The 21,473-nt window shown below is 49.9% G+C and overlaps 1 protein-coding gene across 1 annotated transcript in view; it reads left to right on the top strand.

The window, feature by feature from the left end:
• Positions 1 to 21,473, top strand: part of MYO5B (myosin VB) — a 192,975-nt gene that overhangs the window by 124,884 nt on the left and 46,618 nt on the right. Inside the window, exons 19-22 of the mRNA XM_029921554.1 lie at positions 4,124 to 4,335; positions 5,966 to 6,122; positions 7,864 to 8,103; positions 15,765 to 15,998. Coding sequence (XP_029777414.1) covers positions 4,124 to 4,335; positions 5,966 to 6,122; positions 7,864 to 8,103; positions 15,765 to 15,998 — 843 coding nt within the window. The remainder of the gene's footprint in view (positions 1 to 4,123; positions 4,336 to 5,965; positions 6,123 to 7,863; positions 8,104 to 15,764; positions 15,999 to 21,473) is intronic.

The raw sequence follows: 21,473 nt of genomic DNA on the forward strand, positions 1-21,473 counted from the left end.
AAATGCAAAGCCCACTGGGGTTGGCGACGAGGCCGCTGCTGGCTTGTGACTCTGGCTTCTCCTAGGCCCAGGGCTCCAGACGGCTGCCCACACTGCCCTGGGGGCTTTGGCCTGGAGCCTGGGGGCGCAGTTTGGAAGTCAGGGAAAATAGGTGCGCTTTTCCTATCTTCTCCTTGCACAGAGAGCCTCAGGTCTTCCCCTAAATTGCTCATTGTAAGTAAGCAACAGACGTAATTAACACAACCTGAACTCAGACCTGAGCCTTGAGGCTGGAGCTACTTCAGGGCCTTCAGTGAGGGGCATATCCTAAATATTAGCTCCATGGTATTCAGGGATTATAGCGAGATATGGTAAAAATGGTCTTGATAAAGGGTTGGATTACGTCAAATGTCTTCCCTTTCGAAAGGTAACATCATGGAACTACATCAAAAAATTTATTCTCACACTGTGGGCATTAAAGGCATCAACAACCCCCCCCCCCCCCCCCCCCCCCCCCCCCAAAAAAAAAAAAAAAAAAAAAAAAAAAAAAAAAACACACATAACTTGATTTCCTGAAAGTGAATTTCCTAATAACCTGTTGTTGACCAGAAGCCTGGTGTTCTGTGTTGCAGACACGTGTCCTTTATTGCAGAGGACGGTCTTTGTGTTAGTGCCCGCCCCTGGTTATAAGCAGTGAGCCTAACACAGCCAGGAGCGTTTGGAACCAGTGAACTAAGTGAATTCCCTAGTGAAAAATTATATGAACGTGCACTGTTTCCTTTGCTTGCAAGACTTTTTTCCTCTTCCATTGTCTGCCTGGTTCTACCCTCCTTCCCAACTGGGCTCTTAAAGTGCCGTCTAGGCTTCACAGCCCATTCTGACCTCCCAGAAGGAGTTAGTGACCCCATCCTCTGTTGGCCAACAGCACTCCGTCTCTGTCTTCTGTTACTGCATTTAATCCCCCCGTCTTGCAATGAAGGGCTTGTTATTTCACCAGACTGTAACCCCTGAGATGGCAGGGGTCCTGTTGTGTTCCTGGCACTGTTACTGGTTCCTACAGGAGCTCTGAGCTTGTGCAGGTGGCTACATGGGTGACTTGCCGGTGGGGGTGGGGGAGGTCCTGTCATGACTGTCACCTGCCCATAACAGCTCACGCTTAGGAATCACATAGAACTTTACCTGCTTCACATTCTCCTTCTGACCCTCATGGCACCTTAGAGGGATGCAAATATCCTTCCCCATTTGATAGATGAGGACACTGAAGTCTAGAAAGCCGGTAAAAGTTTCTCAGGGTGTTACAGGTGGACCGGCTCAGCACCGCCAGCCACTCTGAATCACAGTGCCCATTGAGCCAATCGGATTGGTTGACATGGCCATGCATAATTAACCTTTCTGCAGAAAGAAGAGGCAACAGTGCTTCAAGACTTCGGGAACCTTGTATTTCCTGTCTCCCCTCCCCATTTGGGGGCCACATCTTCTAATCACCAGGGCTGCCAGGGTGAAGCCACATGTTAGCTCTGAAGGGCACCTGCCAGCACCAAGCTAGTGCCCAGGGCACTTGAGAACACAGTGTCTAGGACAGAAGCCAGTGGCCTGGGGGCCAGGCACCAGGTGCTTAGTAGCTGGGAGTTTAATGGTAGGGAGGCTGGGGGCAGCTTCATGAGGCTGTTATGAGTGATAGGCTCTTCCTACAGCGATTGTATCCCCGTCATCCCCAACCTGAATTGGTTTATTCAATCCCACCAGTGTGTATTTCATTCTTCCGATGTACTCTAACCTAGAGTGGTCACTCACCATGAGCCTTATGAAAGAGCATAATGCAAGCCCCCTGCCCTCCAGGACTACTAATACCTGATGTGATTATACACCTCACTGGAGGGAAACAGATTATGGAGACCTGAACCTGGACCGTGACAGGGGAGCAGAACATTAGCAAGCATCTCCTAGGAGCCCAGGGAACATAAGGAAGTATGTATGTAAGTGGTGCAAAGAAGAGAGAGTATTACAGAATGGCCATGGGGCAGTGAGAGACCTCTGGCCCGGGTGTCCTGGGTCTTGATGTCTCCAGTGAGACCTTGAGGAAGTCACTTCATGCCAAGCTTTGGTCTTGCCATCGGTGCAATAAAAGGAGTGGCTTGGGATGGATTGCTGAGATTCCTTTCTGCCCTCTCAGTCTAGGATTCTTAGAGAAGAGGTCTCTAAAGACCCACCAATCGATTGCTATGTGAATGGTGTTGTCAGCAAGTTCAAGGAGTTAGAGAAAGCAGATTTGAGATGTGCTCCAGGCACGTGGCCTAAGGAGACTGTGGCCATTAGGCTAGTGGTGACTGGTTACAGCAGGTGGGACCTTTGGAAGGATCCTCATTTGTGCAAACAGTGACTTTGCAGACCAAGTCACATGCACCCTTCCTGGTGGTTTTTCCAGAAGAGGATATGAGCATGTGCTCTCTGGCTCCCAGGCTGCAGCAGATCCCCCAGATCCTGGCTCTGCTGAAGCCTGAGCAGCCAGGCTTCCTTCCTTCCTGTGAGGACTGAGCCACCTGCCTTTGGCTCCTGGACCCCCCCCCCCCCCCCCCCCCCCCCCCCCCCCCCCCCCCCCCCCCCCCCCCCCCCCCCCCCCCCCCCGTTCCCTGAGAAGCAGCCCCTGCCAGCAGGGCAGTGATGAAGGCTGGGCCTCGGCTCCTGGGAGCATCTTCCCTCATCCAGCCTGTTCCTCCCAGCATGTGCTGACGGCCCATTGGCCTCATGGCCGTGAAAAGAGGCAGGGGTGAGAACCAGGCCCCCACCTCACCCATCCCAGCTTCCCCTGTGGCCTGGCTGTGACTGGGGACGGTCGGCGACAGTCTAGCTGGATGCCGTGTCCCAGCTTAGGCAGTTCCATTTTTTCTATGTGAGGAAGCTATAAGGTGTGGTGACTCAGCATTGTTTCAGAGCCGTTTGTCACCCCGAAACCTGTTACTGTGCGTGTGTTTCTCGTAGACCTTGGCTCATTACTACTTCCTTAGGGTCTTCGTGCCGATGAACAAAATTAAATAGATGTTTATCTACAAAAGGTACCCAGTTACAGAGGGTTGACTGTCAAGTGCTCTACCCCAGCTTGTCCCCAAACACACTGCTGGGCCATCTTCCTGATCCACAGGGGTGAGCACAGGGAAAGGTAATTAATATTAACCTAAACAGACAAGATGGTAATTCTATGTCAAATCTCAAAACCAAGTCTGAAGTCCAGCTATATGCTGGAGAGCTATATGCAATCTGAAATTCTGTAGACAATGGTGTGGCCATTTCGGGATAATCTTTGTAAAATGATCCGAGCGGGTCATTTCCTCGCTCAGAGCACCACCGGGGGCTGCCCCTCCCCATTGTGTACTGTGCCTGCCAGGCCTTTGGTGGTTTGTTCCTCCTGCCCCCACGCTTAACTCTCCTGGGTCTCTTGTTCCTCACACATACCCAGCTTTTGCTACCACAGGACGTTTACATCTGCTCTGCTCTTCTCCTGGAACTTTCCTCTTCTACGTTCTCCTGGGAATGCCTCTTGTAGTTTAGGTTTTTGCTCAAATACCACCTCAGTAAAAATGCCTTCCTGGATTACCCTATTGAAGTATCCCCATCCCACCCTTAAATCCCCGTTTTTATTGCCTTCATTGGGGCGCCTGGGTGGCTCAGTCGGTTAAGCCTCCGGCTTCGGCTCGGGTCAGATCTCACGTTTGTGGGTTCGAGCCCCGCGTCAGGCTCTGTGCTGACAGCTAGCTCAGAGCCTGGAGCCTGCTTCCGGTTCTGTGTCTCCCTCTCTCTCTGACCCTCCCCCCTCATACTCTGTCTCTCTCTGTATCAAAAATAAAACATTAAAAAAAATTAAAAAAAAAATCTTCACCACTGCCTGAAAGCCTTGCCTTTGTCTGCTTGCCTTTCTACTCTCACCATGCTGTCAGTTGCTTGAGGAGAAGCATCTTGTTCAGTGCTGCGTCCCCGACACCATAGCCTGGGCGTCTAGTAGTAGGGACTTCGTGTCTGTCCAACAGATGCTGAGGCTTGGGGGTGTCTAAGGAGCAGGGGATGCGAGCTCTGACCAGGGAATCTGCGTGGAGGAACCCGCTGGTAGGGCATGGTACCTCACTGATGCTCTTCTCCCTGCCTCGTAAAGGATCCCGACAAGTTCCAGTTTGGCCGCACCAAGATCTTCTTTCGGGCGGGCCAGGTGGCTTACCTGGAGAAGCTTCGGGCTGACAAGTTCCGGGCAGCCACGATCATGATCCAGAAAACTGTCCGGGGCTGGCTGCAGAAGGTGAAATACCGCAGGCTGAAGGCGACTGCCTTAACTCTGCAGAGGTACTGCCGAGGACTCCTGGCCCGCAGGTGAGCCATCCAGTGTGGCAGATTCTGGGGGAAGGGGACTTGGATGGCTGGCCTCTCTCAGCCTGATGAGAGGGGTTCTGTCTGCACCTCAGCTTGCTCCCAGAATCTGGGCACGTGTCCCCCGTGCCCTTCTCACCAGGCTCCAAGTGTCCTGGTTCCCCGAGTCTGTCCCCATCCCCCCAGTACGAATCTAGGATGCTGTGTGGGCCACAAAACTACTATTTTCCCTTTGCCTAAGTCCTAAAGTAATCTTTTAGAAAGAGAGACCAATTCAGCCTTCACACCTTCCACTAAGCTTCATTTTTTTTCAGCACCAGTTTCCAAATCCCTTGGGAGTTTGGGAATCAGAGCTCGAAAGATCCTAGAAGGTCTCTGTGTAAATTCTTTGCAAGGAGCCAGCCCTGAGGGTAGGACTTTAACTACAGGTGGCTGTGCAGGGGCGGCGCCTGGATGCTAGTCAGGCCCTCCAGCCGGGCACCGTGCCAGAGAAATGCTTCCCCTCCCCCCTGGTCTAGTTGGGTCGGTAAAGCACCAAAGTGGTGTGAGCACCTCCACTGAGAGGACACGGCTCGGCCTCCTGCAAGACCCACCCCAGGTTCTAGATCCACTTGCTCCGAACAGGGCTTTCCTCGGGGAAGTGATGACCATCGCCGTGAAGTCTTGCATTTGGAAGCCAAACTTTGACAAGTGGCTGTTAAGTCACTTCTGCTGCAACATGAAAAGGAAAAAAGCCCCTGAGTTAGAAGCCAGGGCAGGCATCCTTTGTATCAGAAAGTTGGCGATGGCTCCTGCTTTCCTTCCTATCCTTGCTGTCAGCTGTTTATCCAGGCTTAACCAGAGACGATGAACGCCATTGGGCACCTCTGAGCCACCAAGAGAGCATCCCTGGAACCAAAGCTAGAGAAATAGAAGGTGTCAGGAGCACCAACACTAAGTAATCGTCAGCGGCCTGTGCCAAGTCATTGCTGCTACCTGTGTGTGCGGCTCTACCTTATGCAGCAGTGAGAACCCCTAACAGTTGGGCATGTTCTCCCTGCAGGAGCTCATGCCCCAGGGGGACACGCATGGCCCACACTGGGAGAAAGCACTTACCAGGAGTTAGACTGCAGAATCGGACTCACTTCAGGCAGGGTGGGGCTTGTGGGTTCCCTCGTCCAGGGCTCCAGGGTTCCACTAGCAGACTTGTGAGAGCCTTTAACATTCTGAGTCTCTGAGCACTGGCTATGAGCCTGGCACCAAACAGAGCCCTGAAGGAGGGTAAGAAGTGTCAGACTGAAGTAGTTTTATGTCGGGGGTGCGGTGGGGAATGTAGAAGCGAAACAGGAAAGTTGGTGTCCATGCATAGTGCATCCCCAGGCGGGAACAGCAGGGGAGACAAGAGAGCAGAAAGATAGGAGCACAGGCCTGCGAAGGTTTTATTCATTCAGCAGATACATAGAAAGACTTCTCAGCATAGAGGAGCTTATGCTGCCGTTCAGAACCTGAGCTTCAGGTAACCGTGCCCCTGCTGCATTGTTTGGGGGTGATCAGTGTGAGCTCAGCCTGGCAGGGCTGAGCGGGGAGAGGCTGGCGTCCACACGTGGCTCCCAGGCCTCCGTCAGCAGGGCCCGCCTGCACTCTCCCTCCCCAGGCTGGCCGAGCATCTGCGGAGGACGCGAGCCGCCATAGTGCTCCAGAAGCAGTACCGCATGCGGAGGGCCCGCCTGGCCTACCAGCGGGTCCGCAGGGCCACCGTCACCATCCAGGCCTTCACTCGGGGCATGTTCATGCGAAGAATCTACCAGCAGGTGTGTAACAGGGGCTCGGGGCTGCAGGCCCGGAGCTAAAGCAGCAGCAGACATCTGGGGGGGGGGGCTACTAACTCTCTTCTAAGTGATTTCACGCCTTTGCTCCCACTGAAACCTTTCTAAGTCTCTTGAAGTAGAATGTTACTAAAGTCTTCCAGAGAAACAGAACTTTGTGTGTGTGTGTGTGTGTGTGTGTGTGTGTGTGTGTGTGTGTACACACATGTGGGGACTCTCAGGAAGTTGTCCACGTGGTTATGGATGCTGGGAAGTCCCGTAATCTACCATCCATAAGCTGGAGGCCAGGAAAGCCAGTGGTGTGATTCAGTCCACTTCTGAAGGCTTAACAACCAGAGGAGCCAATAGTGTGAATCCCAGTCTGAGTGCTGGAGAAAATGAGATGCGAGGCAGGAGGAAAGGGGCTTTTGTTCTCTTTGGGCCCTTAGGGATGATACCCTCCCCCACTGGGGGAGGAGGACAGTCACTCATTCAAATGAAACACCCTCAGAAGCAGTGTTTAATCTGGGCACCCTGAGGCCAGGCAAGTTCACAGATGAGAGTAACCGTCCTAGGTCAGAGGGGTACGCATCATTGGGCCCCTTTGACAGCTGAGATGCTTGAGGAAGCTGTCACCTGGCCAAGGGCACTCGGTCAGCCAGTGGCAGAGCCTGGTGACCTGTCGTGGGCTCGTTCAGGCTTGAGAGCAGAGAGCAAAATAAGCATCATCAGGTCTCACTCCTTCATTTAATGGGTTCAGAATCTGAAGCCCAGCAAGGTGAGGCCAGGACGACAGGACCCTGACTTCCCTGCCAGGCCGTGCATGGTTCCAGCAAAACTGAAATACTCAGGTACCTGGAGTCAGGACACAGCCATTCCAGAATATCACCCCAACACAACTGAGCTCAAAGCTAGGATGAAGGACGGATCGGAAGGAAATGTCTAAAATATTCTTTTTTTCCCTAAAGGGAACATTTTTCTCTTTTATGATCAGAGAAGGTGTGATTTTCTAAATAATAAAACACTGAAATGACCCTGAAAAACCTAACATGATCAGACACTAGGGTGGAGCCCAGCGATGTAATAATGGGGAAACCAAGGTCAGTGGGAGGTGGTTCTGTGAGCGTTCCTGGTGATGTCATAAGGGAAGGGGCAGGTGACATTTGGGAGGCCCTAGGCTTGAACCCAGCCGGGTTACTGGGCATGTTTGCTCATTTATTCATTTATCCCACAGATGTTTATTTTGCAGGGTATTAGGGTAGACACACTGATCTTGTTTTCTCGAGTGGTTGTTAACTTGAGAAAAAAGTGAATTACAAGCCAAATTTGTACCTGTGAGTCATTGGCTCCTCATGGACTCTGACCAGAGAACCTCCTCTGGACTCACCATCACCAGCGAGGGGATGTGAATCTGTTGAATGGGAAGATACTAGCAGAGTTCATCTTCAGACCCCCCTCCAACTTGGTTTTTACGCTGTGGTTCTTAAATAATAAAACAAAGAAAAATGACTAAAAACAAGAGTTTAACAGCTGCTTCTCTGCAGGTATATAGGCTGCTGCAGAACTCAGTTAAAACTTGTTCATGAAACAAATGGCCACCAAAACTTTATCTGTTAGGGAGGCACGTTCTCTCCAGATCTCCTAAAACTGAGGTCAGCCTTGGCTCTCCCTTCCTCCAGGGAGTGTGGGAGCCGCCCTTCTTCCTGTCCCGCAGTACAGACCCACCAGGTGTGTGCTTGTCCCCCAGGTCCTCATGGAGCACAAGGCCACTCTCCTCCAGAAGCACGTGCGGGGCTGGATGGCACGTAGGCGCTTTCAGCGGCTGCGGCACGCGGCCATCGTCATCCAGTGTGGCTTCCGCATGCTTAAGGCCAAGCAGGAGCTGAAGGCCCTCAAGATTGAGGCCCGCTCAGCAGAGCACCTGAAACGTCTCAACATGGGCATGGAGAACAAGGTGGTCCAGCTGCAGCGGAAAATTGACGACCAGGTCAGTGTTGGGAGCTCCCTGCCAGGGATTGGGGGCTGCGGGATGCACTGGGTGGGGGGCATGTTTGAGAGAAACCCCCAGGGAACTACTTGTGTCCCTCTGAGCCTCAGTCGTCTTATCCATAAAATGGGGCTGTTAGGGCTATAAGAGACTTGGAGCGCAAATGTCCCAAGAGTATCCCCCCACTCTGCAGGAATGTCTACTGACTGTGGCAGACAGAATCATGCCCCCAAAGATGTTTGCGCCCTAATCCCTGAGGCCTGTGAACATGGGACCTCACAATTACACCTCACTTTCCAGGTGTAATTAAGGGTCCCATGATGAGGAGAGGAGCCTGGATTATTTGAACGGGCTCAGTACATTCACAGGGGTCCTCGTAAAAGGGAGGCAAGAGGGTCAGACTCAGAACAGATGTGGTGACAGGTTGGAGTGAGGCAGGGCCCTGAGCCCAGGATGCAGGCAGCCTCTGGGAACTGGAAAAGGCAGCAACATGGCTTCCCTACTGGAGCCTTCAGGAAGAGCACAGCCCTGCTCTGACCCCTTTTAGGGCTTCTGACCTCTGGAACCATAAGGTAATGGATTTGTATTGGTAACTTTATGGTTGTACAGCAGCAAGAGAAAGTAGATACAGTAGCCCAAAATCATGGTTCCTGCCCTTGTAGAGGAAGCCTGGGGTGGTGATCTTAGCTGATGTTGATGGAGGTTTTGTTGCCTGCTGTCCTGGTACTTTGTATTAACTCCTTTAATGCTCACAATAGCCCCATAAGACAAATAGTGTTATCTGCCATTCTTTACAGGTGAAGGTTACACAAGTGACCTTGGGAAGGCCACAATTCGAACCTCAACTGATCTGGCCCTAGAGCCAGAGTTTATTACTCCTTTGCTCTCCTGCCTCTGTTGCATTGTGTGGTGGGAATAGCACATGCTTTGAAATCAGAATCCAATTCATATTCAACTCTGCTGCTTAGAGTTCAAGTCACCTGATGCTTCTGAGTTGCTTTTCTCATCCATAAAATGGAGCTGTTAGGGCTAGAAGAAGAGTAAGTGATTGAATATGCACGGAGGGTCTAGTATGCAGTAGGGAGCCCGGGAAATGGTTACCACTATTTATGCTTTTTCCTTTTCCTACCCCAGACACCTTCTCAACCAGTCCCATAGGTGACAAGTCATTGGTCGGGTCCCTATGGGTGTGTGGGGTGTTGTGCAGGGCACTGCAGGGAATCCAGAACAAGCCCAGGATGCCCGGCCCTCTGCACCAGGTCCGAAAGATGAGGCAGGCACACGTGCCCACGCTCCCACACACCCTCTCTTCGGTGGCCCCCATGGCCAATCTCCCTTCATCCTACACTTTGGAACAACTTTATTTGGTGCCCAATTGTTTCTGGTGCTCAGGCTTAGTGAAGGGAGGATGACTGACACACTTGGACGCTGTATTGCAAGGGAACAGTCTTAAGCACGTGCCACGCTCTGGGATCAGTGTTTCATGCTCACTCTCATTTGATCCTTCAGCAACTTTGTGAGGTCGTTTTACAGATGAGGAAATTGTGGACCAAGAACATCAAGTACCTTGCTGAGGTCACAGAATTAGAAAGTTCGAGAACCAGCATTCCAGTCCCCTGATCTGTCTGAGCCTGCAGCCATAATGAGGCCAATGCTAGTTTTCTTAACCCCAAACATTGATAAACTGTTAGTCCTTCCCTGTGTGTTGTCCTTGCTAACATGAGTTCCCAGCATCTCAAGCAGGCTCACACTTACTTTGCCTCGTGCAGGGTGGTGAGATGACCATAGAAGCAGGCTTCTGTAGTGGCCTGGAGGGTTCAGGCACCTCCTGAGAAGGGACCACCAGGGAAAGGGAGAGAGAGAATACAAAGAATGCCATTGTGCGGTGTGGAGAGAGAATCCGAGTTGGAATCACCAGGCACTGCCCTTGAGGTCACTCTGTTGTATTGCATCTATTGTAGGCTGGGCATTTTTTTTTTAAGCTTCACATGACCCCAATAGGGCAAGAAAATAAGCCATTTAATACCTAAACCACATACCCCGTACAGCAGCCCAGAAGTATTATACAGCAGTAAAATGTACCTGCAAAAGACCAGACTTCTCAAGAAGAAGCTATTGTCCTAGATCTTTATGTTCCCGGAGTAAGTTCCACAGGGTGTCTTGTTTGCTTGAGTACTTAGGGAGCAACAGGGAAGGTTCAAGTGCAGGGTGGAGGACGCTGGGTACCCACCCCTGGTTGGCCCGCGGTGATAATACCCAGGCACAGAGGGAGGCACATCTTCCCAGATGGACAGGAGTGGAAAGGACTGTTTGGAAAACTCAAGTACAGGGAGGACCTAGGTTTTATTATCATTACTGTTGTTGGGACCAGTGACAACTGACCACAAAAGACATTTGCATAGTTAAAATTAGCCCATTGCAGAATTAATTCTAAAAATTTAACTGGGTCCTAAACAGGCAACAAAACTTTTAAATGAATTTACTAGTAACTTTACAATAAGTATTTAATTAAATGAATCCAAAGATAAAGGAACTTATCACTATTTTTTATAGAATGCATTTTCAGAAATGTCATTAGAAAAGGATGCTACAAAAATAAATACAAAACAAATATAAAAAACTTTTCAATTAACCTTCTGAGTCAAGTGTAGTCAGATAGACGAGTGACTTTACTGGCTACTCTGTACCCTGCCAGGAGCCCTGGGTACTGCCCAGTCACCACAGCCCTCCGTTTCCAGCCCAGGGCCCTGTATTGGCATTGCTGATTTCTGAAGTTAACTTGAGAGGTTATAAATAAATCTGATATTTTACAAACCACGTGCTGGAACATCAAAGGGAAGCAGATTTAAAAGGCCTATTTTTAAAAAGAGCTTTTTGCCTTAAGCTTCCTGCTTGGCAAACATCTGTGAGTGGTGGCAGGTGCTATCCACCCTGGGCAGGGTGCCCTGTGTGCAGAGGGTGATCAGAAGAGGAAAAAGGGGTGGATTTAGATCCCGCTTCCTGGTATCCCTCCCTGTACTGCCCAACTATTCTCCTATATTAACTTACATAATCCTTACCATGACCTTTTGAGATCATCTCATCCCCACTTTAAGCTGAGACACAGAGGCTAAGCCGCCTGTCCAAGGTCACACCCTAGTAAGTAGCATGGCTAGGCTTGAAACTTGGCAGTTTGACTCCAGAGAAAGTTCTGCCCCCAACCAAATGATAGGATGGAGATTCTTTGGACATAAGAGAATTCCTCAATCCAGGGAGGACTCTTTGCTTTGTTTTGGGTTTCATTCACATATAGATGGCATTGTCCTTGGACCAATTGGCTTCTACAGTGGGGTGTGTGACCTGGTATCAAACATGCTTGACACTCTGTCGTGAGGGGAGGCATCAGCATAATCTTGGCACCAGGTCTTCAGAGCTGTTTATTGGTCTCTTGGCAAATGGGGCTAGGCATTTGGAATTGAATGTCATTCTGTTCTTTGTGTAATGCCTGGAGACCACTCTGGTCACTGTGCTCCTGACACACAAGGTTCTTGAACCAGAAGGTGAGGAGAGGCAAAGACATCCCCAAAGTACTTATCAGAGCAGCATGGGGTAGTGGACAAAGTCCTTGCTGAATTGAGTCCTGAGTTCTGTCTCAGTTACACTTGTACCAGAGTTGACAGCTTGGGATCATCGCTGAATCTGTAAATGGAGATTGGCCTAAGATTTCTTAAGTAACTTCTAGCTTGAAAACTTACTGATGCTACGATGTGTGCCTAAAGGAGTGGTTTCCAACTCCAGGCTGCAGTGTAAAAATTACCTGGTGGGGTTTTTTTTGTTTTGTTTTGTTTTGTTTTAAAAGTATTCCCACTGCCAAGAAGTCAGCAAAGGAGGAAATAGAAGGATAACATGAGGGCAAGGTTAGTGCCAAAATTCATGTCTAAGGTTTCATGCACCCCAACTAAAGTGACAAGACGCAAAATTGGCACCAAGTTCCCAAGCAAACAGAAAGAAGGAAATAGGATCACTTGAGAGTTTAAGAACTGTTGAGGAGCTTGGAGCTGTCCCTGGTGCTGAAACTTTTCCCTGTGGATTTTTGTAATCTGTGATCTCATAAACCACTCTTTCAGAATATCTTTCAGCAGTAAACACAGTAGCATTTCCTGGGACCGTTTCTTACAGTGTCCCTGATGTAAACCTGTGCTGTGACATTTTTCAGCCAAAATGATGTAGCCTATGAACTTGGCTCTCTATAATTCTGGCTTTACTCGGGTACAACATGTAGAGTGAGTAGACCATTTGCATCTACAATTTTTCTTTTATACTGAGGGTCAAGTTTTAGACCTTTAGGAGTACAATGCTGTGTTTAAATGTTTTATCTGAAAAAATATGATGGAATCATGTGGATTCAGTTAGCCTTTTAAATCACTGATTCAGTATACTTAGTATGGATTCAGTAGATACATTAAATTAGTTGATGTTTTTTGATTCACAAGAGCACCCAAGTATATTTGAGAAATAGCATAATTCACAGTTTTCTGGCCTCCAGTGCCTCAGTTTTTTTTAACTGAAATGGGGATATTAATCTACCTCACTACCTAGGATTTTGAGGTGTGGATGAGTTTCTATGTGTAAATTACATAGTACAGTGCCTTTCCCATTGTAATCACCCAGTAAGTGCTGGTAGCCCATGTGGAACTTGTTATTTTTCATGATGCAGATGGTCTTGCAATGATTTCCTCACCCCTTCTCCAGGGGTCTGTAAACCATTAATTGAGAACTACTTGAAGCCTCTTCCATACAGTTTGGCACGTTGTACACTGCACAAGGAAAGTTGGTCCTGGGGACAAGTAGGACCAAAGACCATCCTATGCTCCTCTAACTATGAGCCCTGGAGCATTGCTGCCCTGAAGAAGCTGTGCACCCTTGGGGCCATGTCTATACAGATAGGCAGCTCTATGGACCACCTCCTCACCTCCCCCCAGAGGTGGTGCTTTTTCTGGTTTATACAAAAGTGCAGTGGAGGCCAGCACAGGGCTTGGGATCACAGACTAGAGAAACAGGTGAATGCCATATCCTTCATGTGGGGTAATACTTCAAGCCTAAAAATTCTTAGCAAGCAAACCTTTGAGAGGAAAAAAAAAAAAGCTTTTGAAAAAGTAACAAATAGGAAAGAGTCTCAAGTTTACCTTCCCAGACAAGTTCCTTGTTGGCAGTTGAGGACAGATCTGTGCCCTTCAGTAGGAGGGGCAGGGTGAGCATCCTTTCAGGATACCTGAGGAACCTGAGGAGAATAGCGGTCTGTCCAGAAATCCCCAGATCCTGGTATTAGGAAAGGGCCCTCACTGGGGCAGGACAGAGTGGGCCAGGTCTCCAGATCACACTGACAACAGCAGCTCTGAGGAGCTTAGCCGCCATTGCAGGGAGGGTTTCTGGGATCTTGGGGGAGCAAGTCCCCCACACCACCCCATGTCAGGAGTCTATAGGGGAGCAAGTCCCCCCCCACCACCTGTGTCAGGCTTGGCTGCACAGTCATGGGCACCTGATGTGGACCTCATGGCCTGAGGATAAGATGGGAAGCTGCTGGGCTCTTCTTGGGTCTTCCTTTCTGAAGTCATGCCTGCAGAGGACAAAATGTGCAGATGCATCGAGTCCCCAGTGATGGTTTTTGGATGCTGAAGGTGAACTAGAAAGCTGTCCAAGTGCTGCTCTTAGGAATCTCCCCACCACCTCAGGTAGCCAGCTGGGACTACCTACAGAACTGAGCAAAGAAGACAGCTCCCATTTATGGGGCCCTTACTGTGTGCCAGGCACCAGGATCTCCCTGAATCTTGATGAAACTCTGAGGAAGGACTTACCATCACCCCCCTTTCACGTATGAGGAAACCGGGGCACAGAGAGGTGGAGTGGTCTGATCAGATGTATGCAGCTGATCAGGAATAGAGCTGGGATCTGAACACAAGTCTGTCCACCTCCAGTTACTCTTAACATCCTGACTTCCCTGAGTCCCATGTCTACCTGGGTGTCAGCATCCAAAAGGCTGACCTGCTAGAGAGTCACATTATCTTTACATGAGGGTGCTAGGGTGTCCTCTGTGTCTGTAGCAGGATGCCATCATCTGCTGATCTGCTGAACATCGTTCTCCCTTAGAATCTTGAAGGGGAGTGGGAGGCGCCTGTGCCCTTTGCCACCACCACATTCTGTGCCTTCCTTCCATATCCCACACTGGCTCCTGCCAAAAACCCCCAGATCCCAGTCCTCTGCTCCACTCTTGTGATCTGAGTCAGCTATGCCACCTGGAGGTGACTGCTGGGCTAAACCTCACTGCCGGTCCACAGTGGGGAAGAGTTAACAGGGCTAATCTACCACACATTCCCTCCCGGAGCCTGCTCCCCTGTGGAGAGAGACCCTGTGGCCTCCAGGAGGGGCATCAAGACCAGGGCAGGGTCCATATAGACAAGATTGAGTTTTCTAAACAGATGCTACCTAACTGGATTTCCCATTATTTCTTCAAGGCTGGCTGCCAGACCAGACATAAGGGCATTTCCAGTTGTAACCGGAGGATCTTCCGGGACTGTAGGAGAGCCTCTTTCTGTGACCTGAAAGCATGACGTGTTCTGCTGGGACACCATCAGAAGGTCCCAGGCCCGAGGTCCCACAGGACGAATGGAGTCGTACACTGCGCCCAACAGCCATTCTTTGGCTGTTCTTCATGGCTTTCCTTGAAGCTTAATTTCTGATGTGAATTAGTAATTGACTCCTGATGCCCCAGCTTATTGGTATTTTAACCAGCAGCTCTGGTCTGCTTGGAGCTCCCACAGAGAATAGCAGTGAAGAACAGTCAGTGGCTGTTGGTTGCTTGAAGAGCCTTCTTCACTTTCCCCACCTACCGCTTTTGGCAGATGCTCTCCATTCCTGCAGCACCCATTTTTGCCCATGTTGGCATGAGCAGTCGACATCGGCCCTAGGTCCTCCGTGTTTCCTCCGTGCGAGCCCTTCTGTAGTGCCCTTCCACACCTGCACCAGGCGTGTCGGGGTTGGGGGGATGCTTCTTACTCCCCTATTGTTCACTTGGGCGCCCGGTCTGCAGGGGCCCAGCATGGACAGAATCTGCCAGGACATCAGTCTGTGGAGTCAGAGTCTTACAGGGTGAGGTGACGTGACAGGTGGTGAGAGGGCCTCCTTGGAAGAGGGGATGCTGAAGGGGCCCTTTGTCTCCGAGCTGGCGATTAGGTTGCAGCTCTTTGTGCAGGCAGGCCCCGTGTGAAAGAGCAAGAAAACCTGAAAAGCACAGGCTGCAGATCTAGGAAGCCAGCTACGCTGTTTCCTTAACTTAAAAATTGGCTGACGGATCTGTCCAGCCCAACACCCACTAGCTGGTGTTCATCAGCTTGCAGCTCTGCCACTGCCCAGAAACACTTCTTGAATGTCAGCTTTGGTGTTTTTTTCTTTTCCTGTATTTCTCCTGGGTTCACAATAGAGTTCTGTTAGGGGGGATGCCGGGAAAGCACTCAAGCATGTGGTGATTGATTGTGAGATTTAATTCCACCTTGGAAGTTCTTTTTCTTTTTTTTTTTTTCTAACTGCCTTCATGGTTTTGTTTTTTTTTTTTTTCCTGCCCCAACAACCTTCCTCCCCACCTGCACCTCGCTCTCCCCTTTCCCTCTCTGCTGGTACTCTCACAGAACAAAGAGTTCAAGACTCTGTCGGAGCAGTTGTCGGCGGTCACCTCCACACACACCATGGAGGTAGAGAAGTTGAAGAAGGAGCTGGCCCGCTACCAGCAGAGCCAAGGCGGGGACAGCAGCCTGAGGCTTCAGGAGGAGTTGGAGGGGCTGCGGGTGGAGCTGCAGAGGGCCCACTCAGAGCGTAAGATACTGGAGGATGCCCACACCAAGGAGAAGGACGAGCTGAGAAAGGTACGTTGAAGCCAGAGGGAGCCACTTGGCAATGGCCTGGCTAAGAAAGCACCCCCTCTGAGACCATCTCTTCTTCCCACTATAAAATTGGCGTAGACTTTACTGGGGCTTCTGCCCACAAACCAACTGTCTCCCTGCATTTAGATGTAAAGTGTGTACGCTTTAAGGTTAACCCATATGAGCACGTGCCTGTCACCAAACAAGGAAGGGTTTTATTTCATGGTTGGCTGAACACAATGGCATCCACTGAAAGGAGTACACATGTGAGCCTTGGGGCATGTTTCTTAGTCTAAAAAGAGCCACTATGTCAGTTCTGTGGCCCGAACCCTTTGTTAGCAAGAGGCATAATACAGAGGTAGGGCTTTCCTTCTTAACATCGGAGGGATTGGGGCACCCTCTAGACATCCCTACTCATGGTGATCCTGTTTTGGGGACTTTGCCTTAAGTGTCCATGCTAATAGTTTCCGCCTGACTTGCTCATTCTGGTTGGCGTGCTCTGAAGGTTTTCTCTCTACCGCATAAAAATAGGACTTGTTGGGATTGGTTCCCATGCCCCTGTCTCAAAAGTCAGGATACGAAGATTCCCTTCTACTCTCCCAGGATAACTGTTCAAACCGGGGATGTGCCAAGTGCCCATGGGAGAGCCCTCCATGGATGCAGGGCACAGCCATTTGCTCCCACATCTCTGCAGTGACCCACAAACACCGCACAGGGCAAATAGCACCTCGCCCCATCGTTTAGTGTCTTCATCACCGGAGAGTGGCAGTGGGTTGAGAATCTAAGGATGGAGGAAGGGAGTCAATACTCTGAATGTTAGAATAACAACCTTAAGTGTTTAAAAATTGAAGCAGGCTAAATGCTGCCACAGAAAGGGTCCTGGGGTACACATTGCAATGGCCAGAGTCTCATCCCTGTACTGCCATTGCCAAGCCCACATGGGAAAGCTTACTGGCCTTAGTTCTCTTGTATGTCTGTCTGTTTCTTAAAAGTGTAGGTCATCTCTCAGGCTTCTGCTGAATGTGGCAACTGACCAACTCCATGAGATGCTATTTGGTGGCCTCTAGAAAGGACCCCAGCCCTGCTCCATAGTGCTTCCCTCTTCCTCTGCCGGATACCTTCTCCTGGCCTGAGGGTCCCACGGACACCACTAGGGAACATGCTGTTAGAGATGATAGCCTACCGAGCCAGTCGGGCCAGCTCATGTTGAGCTTGCCTACCTCGTTTCCCTGTCCCAGGCAGAACCTTTGCACCACCAGCCACTGCTTTCTCTGATTTTGCAGATTTTCCAGGTGTCAGAGATGGCATCCATGTGGGGACTGGGTGATGAAGTGAGATATGGGGCTTCCTCATGGAGGTGGGTAGCCTAGCACAGAAAAGTCGGAGCTTCTGTGTCTGTCACCCAGATAAACCTATCACTTCCCCACCAAGAGGCCTGAGGTGGACTTCATTCTTTGGGATAAAGCATGAGATGCTAGGAAGCTGCAGTTAGAATGTAGCTGTAAGCATGTCACCTACAAACTGTGGAAGTCTGCCCTTGTGGCCCGTTAACCCTGGGAACAGAGGGATGATAACCCTTCTTTGTGAATAAAAAGTAAGACCATGGAATCGAAAGGCAGAGAAGAGGCCAGGATTAGAACTGGAAACCCTTGAGATTGGTGACCCCGGGAGGCAAGGCAAAGGTAGGTTCCCTGCATGTGCACACCAGTCAGATGGAACACAACGGGAGGTGTATATACCTAGCAGATCCACTACACTGGCTGTCCCCACCCCCCACAGAAGCACTTGACTTCTCAGCTCCTTGGCCACTTTCCCTGCTTCCCCTTGGCCACTGACTTGAGGACTTGGTGCTTTAAAAATGTTCAAGTTTCTATCCAAGCGAGACTGAGGGTTTATATACAAAATTCTTTCTGGGCAGGGCAAAACAGAAGAGCCTCCTTCCTTTGCTCCTTTAAAAAACTAATTTCCTAGGGATGTGTTGAGCAAGGTCTTAAATACAATGAGAGCTTGGGACTGGCTAGAAGAAAAATCTCAAGGGCACTGCACGAAGGGGAAGAATAGGTGCAGAGGCAGGACAAGAAAAGCACCTTCTCTGACTCCAAATGTAAGCAAATCCCAAGCTAGCAACATGAGAAGAAACTGGCATAAGATGATTCATTAGGTGCAGGGTCCACCTGTCTCCAGGAAGAAAGTGGAAGCAAAATGGCGGCCTCCTCTCAGGTCTGGAAAACCTTATTATTCTGGTGGCTGTTAAGGGTGGGTGGTGGGCAGGGCTAGCCTCCCCCCACCTCCTGTCCTTTGTCTTCTGTGCCTGGTGAAGGTTTAATATTTATCAAAAGCACCGTGTCCAATCTTAAATGCTGAATAATCAGACAATTGGTTTCCTCTTGGGCTCGTCTAGAGGCTGCTCTGCCTTGAACAAGATTGATGAGACAGAGCACGGTGAGGAACTGACTGCTCGTAGGTGTTAATTAATGGGTTTGATATGTGTGTCAGCAAATGCTTTATTGGAATTGGCATCCTGGAAAACTTTGGGCTCCCTGCTGCTGACAATATCCGTTGTCTGGCCACATGGCTGCACTGCCCTTGTAGGTGGCAGGGGGAGCTGTGTCTCCCTGGGGGCAGGAATTCCCCACTGTGGCTGCAGACCCGGGGCATCCCCCAACAGCGCGTTAGTGGACACCCTCTCTGCTGAAGGCCTCCATTGTTGTGGCCTTCCCCCCAGAGCTGTCACACCCAGGCCTTTGGCCTCCCCTCCTTTTAGTCTGTGTGATGGGTTCTACTGTAAAGCTATCAGTTACCCCATGCCACCTGTCGTGTTCAGCCATGCCATCTTGTATAGCTGAGCTGTTTGGTGTCCGTGATGAAAGAGATGTGGTGCCCAGGGCCACCCTTGACACAGAGTCATGACTTCTTGTCCAGAATCTGCTCCAAAGACCTGGCTCGGTGCAGGGTTGTGGGCGGGTGAAGAAGAATGGCCCCCAGCCAGCCGCCTGGCTCTGAGCAAGGGTCCTGGACACTTGTGAGTGATGAAGAGCAGCAACCTGCAGTTGGAGCTGCATGTCGTATTGTGTCGTCTGTCCCCCATCTGCCAGCTGCTACTTGCTTACCTTGGGTAGTTCCAGTATAAAGGTTTGGGATTTTTCCAAACAGAGGTGGAGAGGTATCGTGGGGATAGTGGGGTTCTCACAGTGGGGTGTTTCGAGTCTTTCCCCAAAGGTGAAGAGTAGACTTCTCAAGCCAACTAAGACATGGAGTTGTGCTCCCAGAGCTCCAGGGTTTGTGGTTTGGAAGGAGGCTGATGGTATCAGAACAAGTACCCCATGCCAACTGTGTGGAAGGACATCCCCTCATTGAGGAAATCATGGAAGCCCAGGCCCTTCATCCATTCAGAGATAATTATGAGCTGCCTCTATTTGTCAGGCACCATTCTACACACTGGGGCAAAAGGAAACAATTTTTGAACGTCCTTCTTGTTCTCATGGAGCTCAAATATTTGGGATTATGAGAGAATGTACAAACAGGAATCGAATACAAATTATCCATCAAGTGCCATAAAGAAAAATAAAGCAGAGTGAAGGGGATAGAAAGGGACCTCTGGGTGCAAGGAGAGGTATGGCTTCACTTAGGGCAGCCTGAGTTTCTGTCTTTGAGAAGACACCCTAGTGAGGGGCTGGTGAGCCATGAGCATTTGTAGGAAACAGGTAACAAGTGTAATAGCAAGTACAATTGGTGGAAATGGGCTGGGTGGGTTCGAGGACCAACAAGCATTAGTCCCTGAAGCAGAGTGAAGGACAAGAGGACTCAGGACACAGTAGTGGGCAGATGATTCCGATAGGCATTGTCCAATCAGTTGGTCCTGTGGTTTTCTACTAGAAACCTTGCCACTTGGCCCTTTATATAGTATAAATACCCAACTTGATTTTTAAAAAAAAAAAAAAAAAAACAGAACCGAAAGCGCAGAGCTACATTTTTACCCCTAAAGATTAACTAGTAAAGGTAGTTCTTGAGCATGAAGCTGGGCTATTTGTTTCATTTAACGTACCAGGGACGAAATTAGCCTGAGAGGGATGGGATTTACCCCAAATGTTGGTTCTGACGATCTGTCCCAAATAACCTCTTAGAAGAAAATACTCCAAATAGTGTGGCCTGTGAGAGTTAAAAGATGCTCCACCCCTTGCCCCTGCCCAAGAGAAAATGGAGCAGCTGATCTGATCGTGTGAGTTCCAAACCCGAGTGAAGGTGTTGTCATGCCTGGTTCTGTTTTAAGTCTCTCTCACTATAGCCTGCGCCCCTGACCCTTCACACAAGGGAGACCATTTAGCTGCAGGAGTTTGTCACCTACTGTGCCTGCCAGCAAACAGCCCGTGTGCTAGCTGGCTGGGAAGACTGAAGGGTGACCGGTATCTGGGGAAACGTGATAGGGAAGCATTCTCTGCCCCCCTCCCCCACCGCCCTGAGTACAGAGCCGAGTGTGGGACCTGCCTGTTCTGCTGTTCACGGAAGAGCAGGAACACAGACCTGCCTCCAAGGCTGTTCAGGCAAGGAAGAGAACAGAGCTCCCCGATGTCACTTTGATGTATGGCTCAGAATAACAAAGCTGAGTTCCTCAGAGGCCTACCTTCATGAATCAAAGCCTCAGGGGGAGACAGAGGGAAAAAATGAGGCTCGAGCACATTAGGCAACTTCAGGCTAGGTACATGCTGTTGACCATGGCTTTCTCAAACTAGTATTGCCTGAAATTCTCGATCATAAGTGATTGCAATAAACTTAGCCTACATTCCTAGGAATGGAGGTCTCTGTTCCAACCTAGTTAGGGTAATGGCACACACAATACTGGCCGGGTGCTGTGTTGCGTTTCAGAAGGATGTTGACTGTAGGAAGTTCGGAGAAAGTCATGAGGATGGTGAGTGATCTTGAATGACTTCTCAGATGACCACGTGCTCTGTGAGCCATCTACATATTCAGAGAGTGGTTAAGGGTGAAGCAAAGCCCTCATTTCATGGTAAGGGCTTCTGGTAACCCGACACACATTGGCTTACAGTCGGGAAATTCAGAGGTTACAGCCTTGTGCCTTGTTCGTGGCTGAGGGTGACTGGAATGTTGCCCTCCAGATGCAGCACCAGGCTGGGCTTCACTGGAGGCCCCATCAGGTCTTGCTTTTGTAGAGGCACATGACTGTGCTCTCTTCCGTTGACTGTTTTCAGCTTGTGCATCAAGGAATGTGAGAGCTATTTTTACTATTTGCCAAGGTGCTCATTGGGTGGACTGTCTTTAATAACAGAATATTAGATGCACTTGAAGAATATTTTCCCCCCACATTGTTTCTCTTGAAGCATTTAATTAAAGCAACTCTTGTGTTCTAGATGTTTTAGTCAGCCACAAACCCATTTGTTAAAAAAAAAAAAAAGGGGGTGCCTGGGTGTCTCAGTCAGTTAAGCATCCGACTTTGGCTCAGGATCTCACGGTTTGTGGGTT

Source organism: Suricata suricatta, chromosome 14, assembly GCF_006229205.1.
Source record: "Suricata suricatta isolate VVHF042 chromosome 14, meerkat_22Aug2017_6uvM2_HiC, whole genome shotgun sequence".
Taxonomy (NCBI): Eukaryota; Metazoa; Chordata; class Mammalia; order Carnivora; family Herpestidae; genus Suricata; species Suricata suricatta.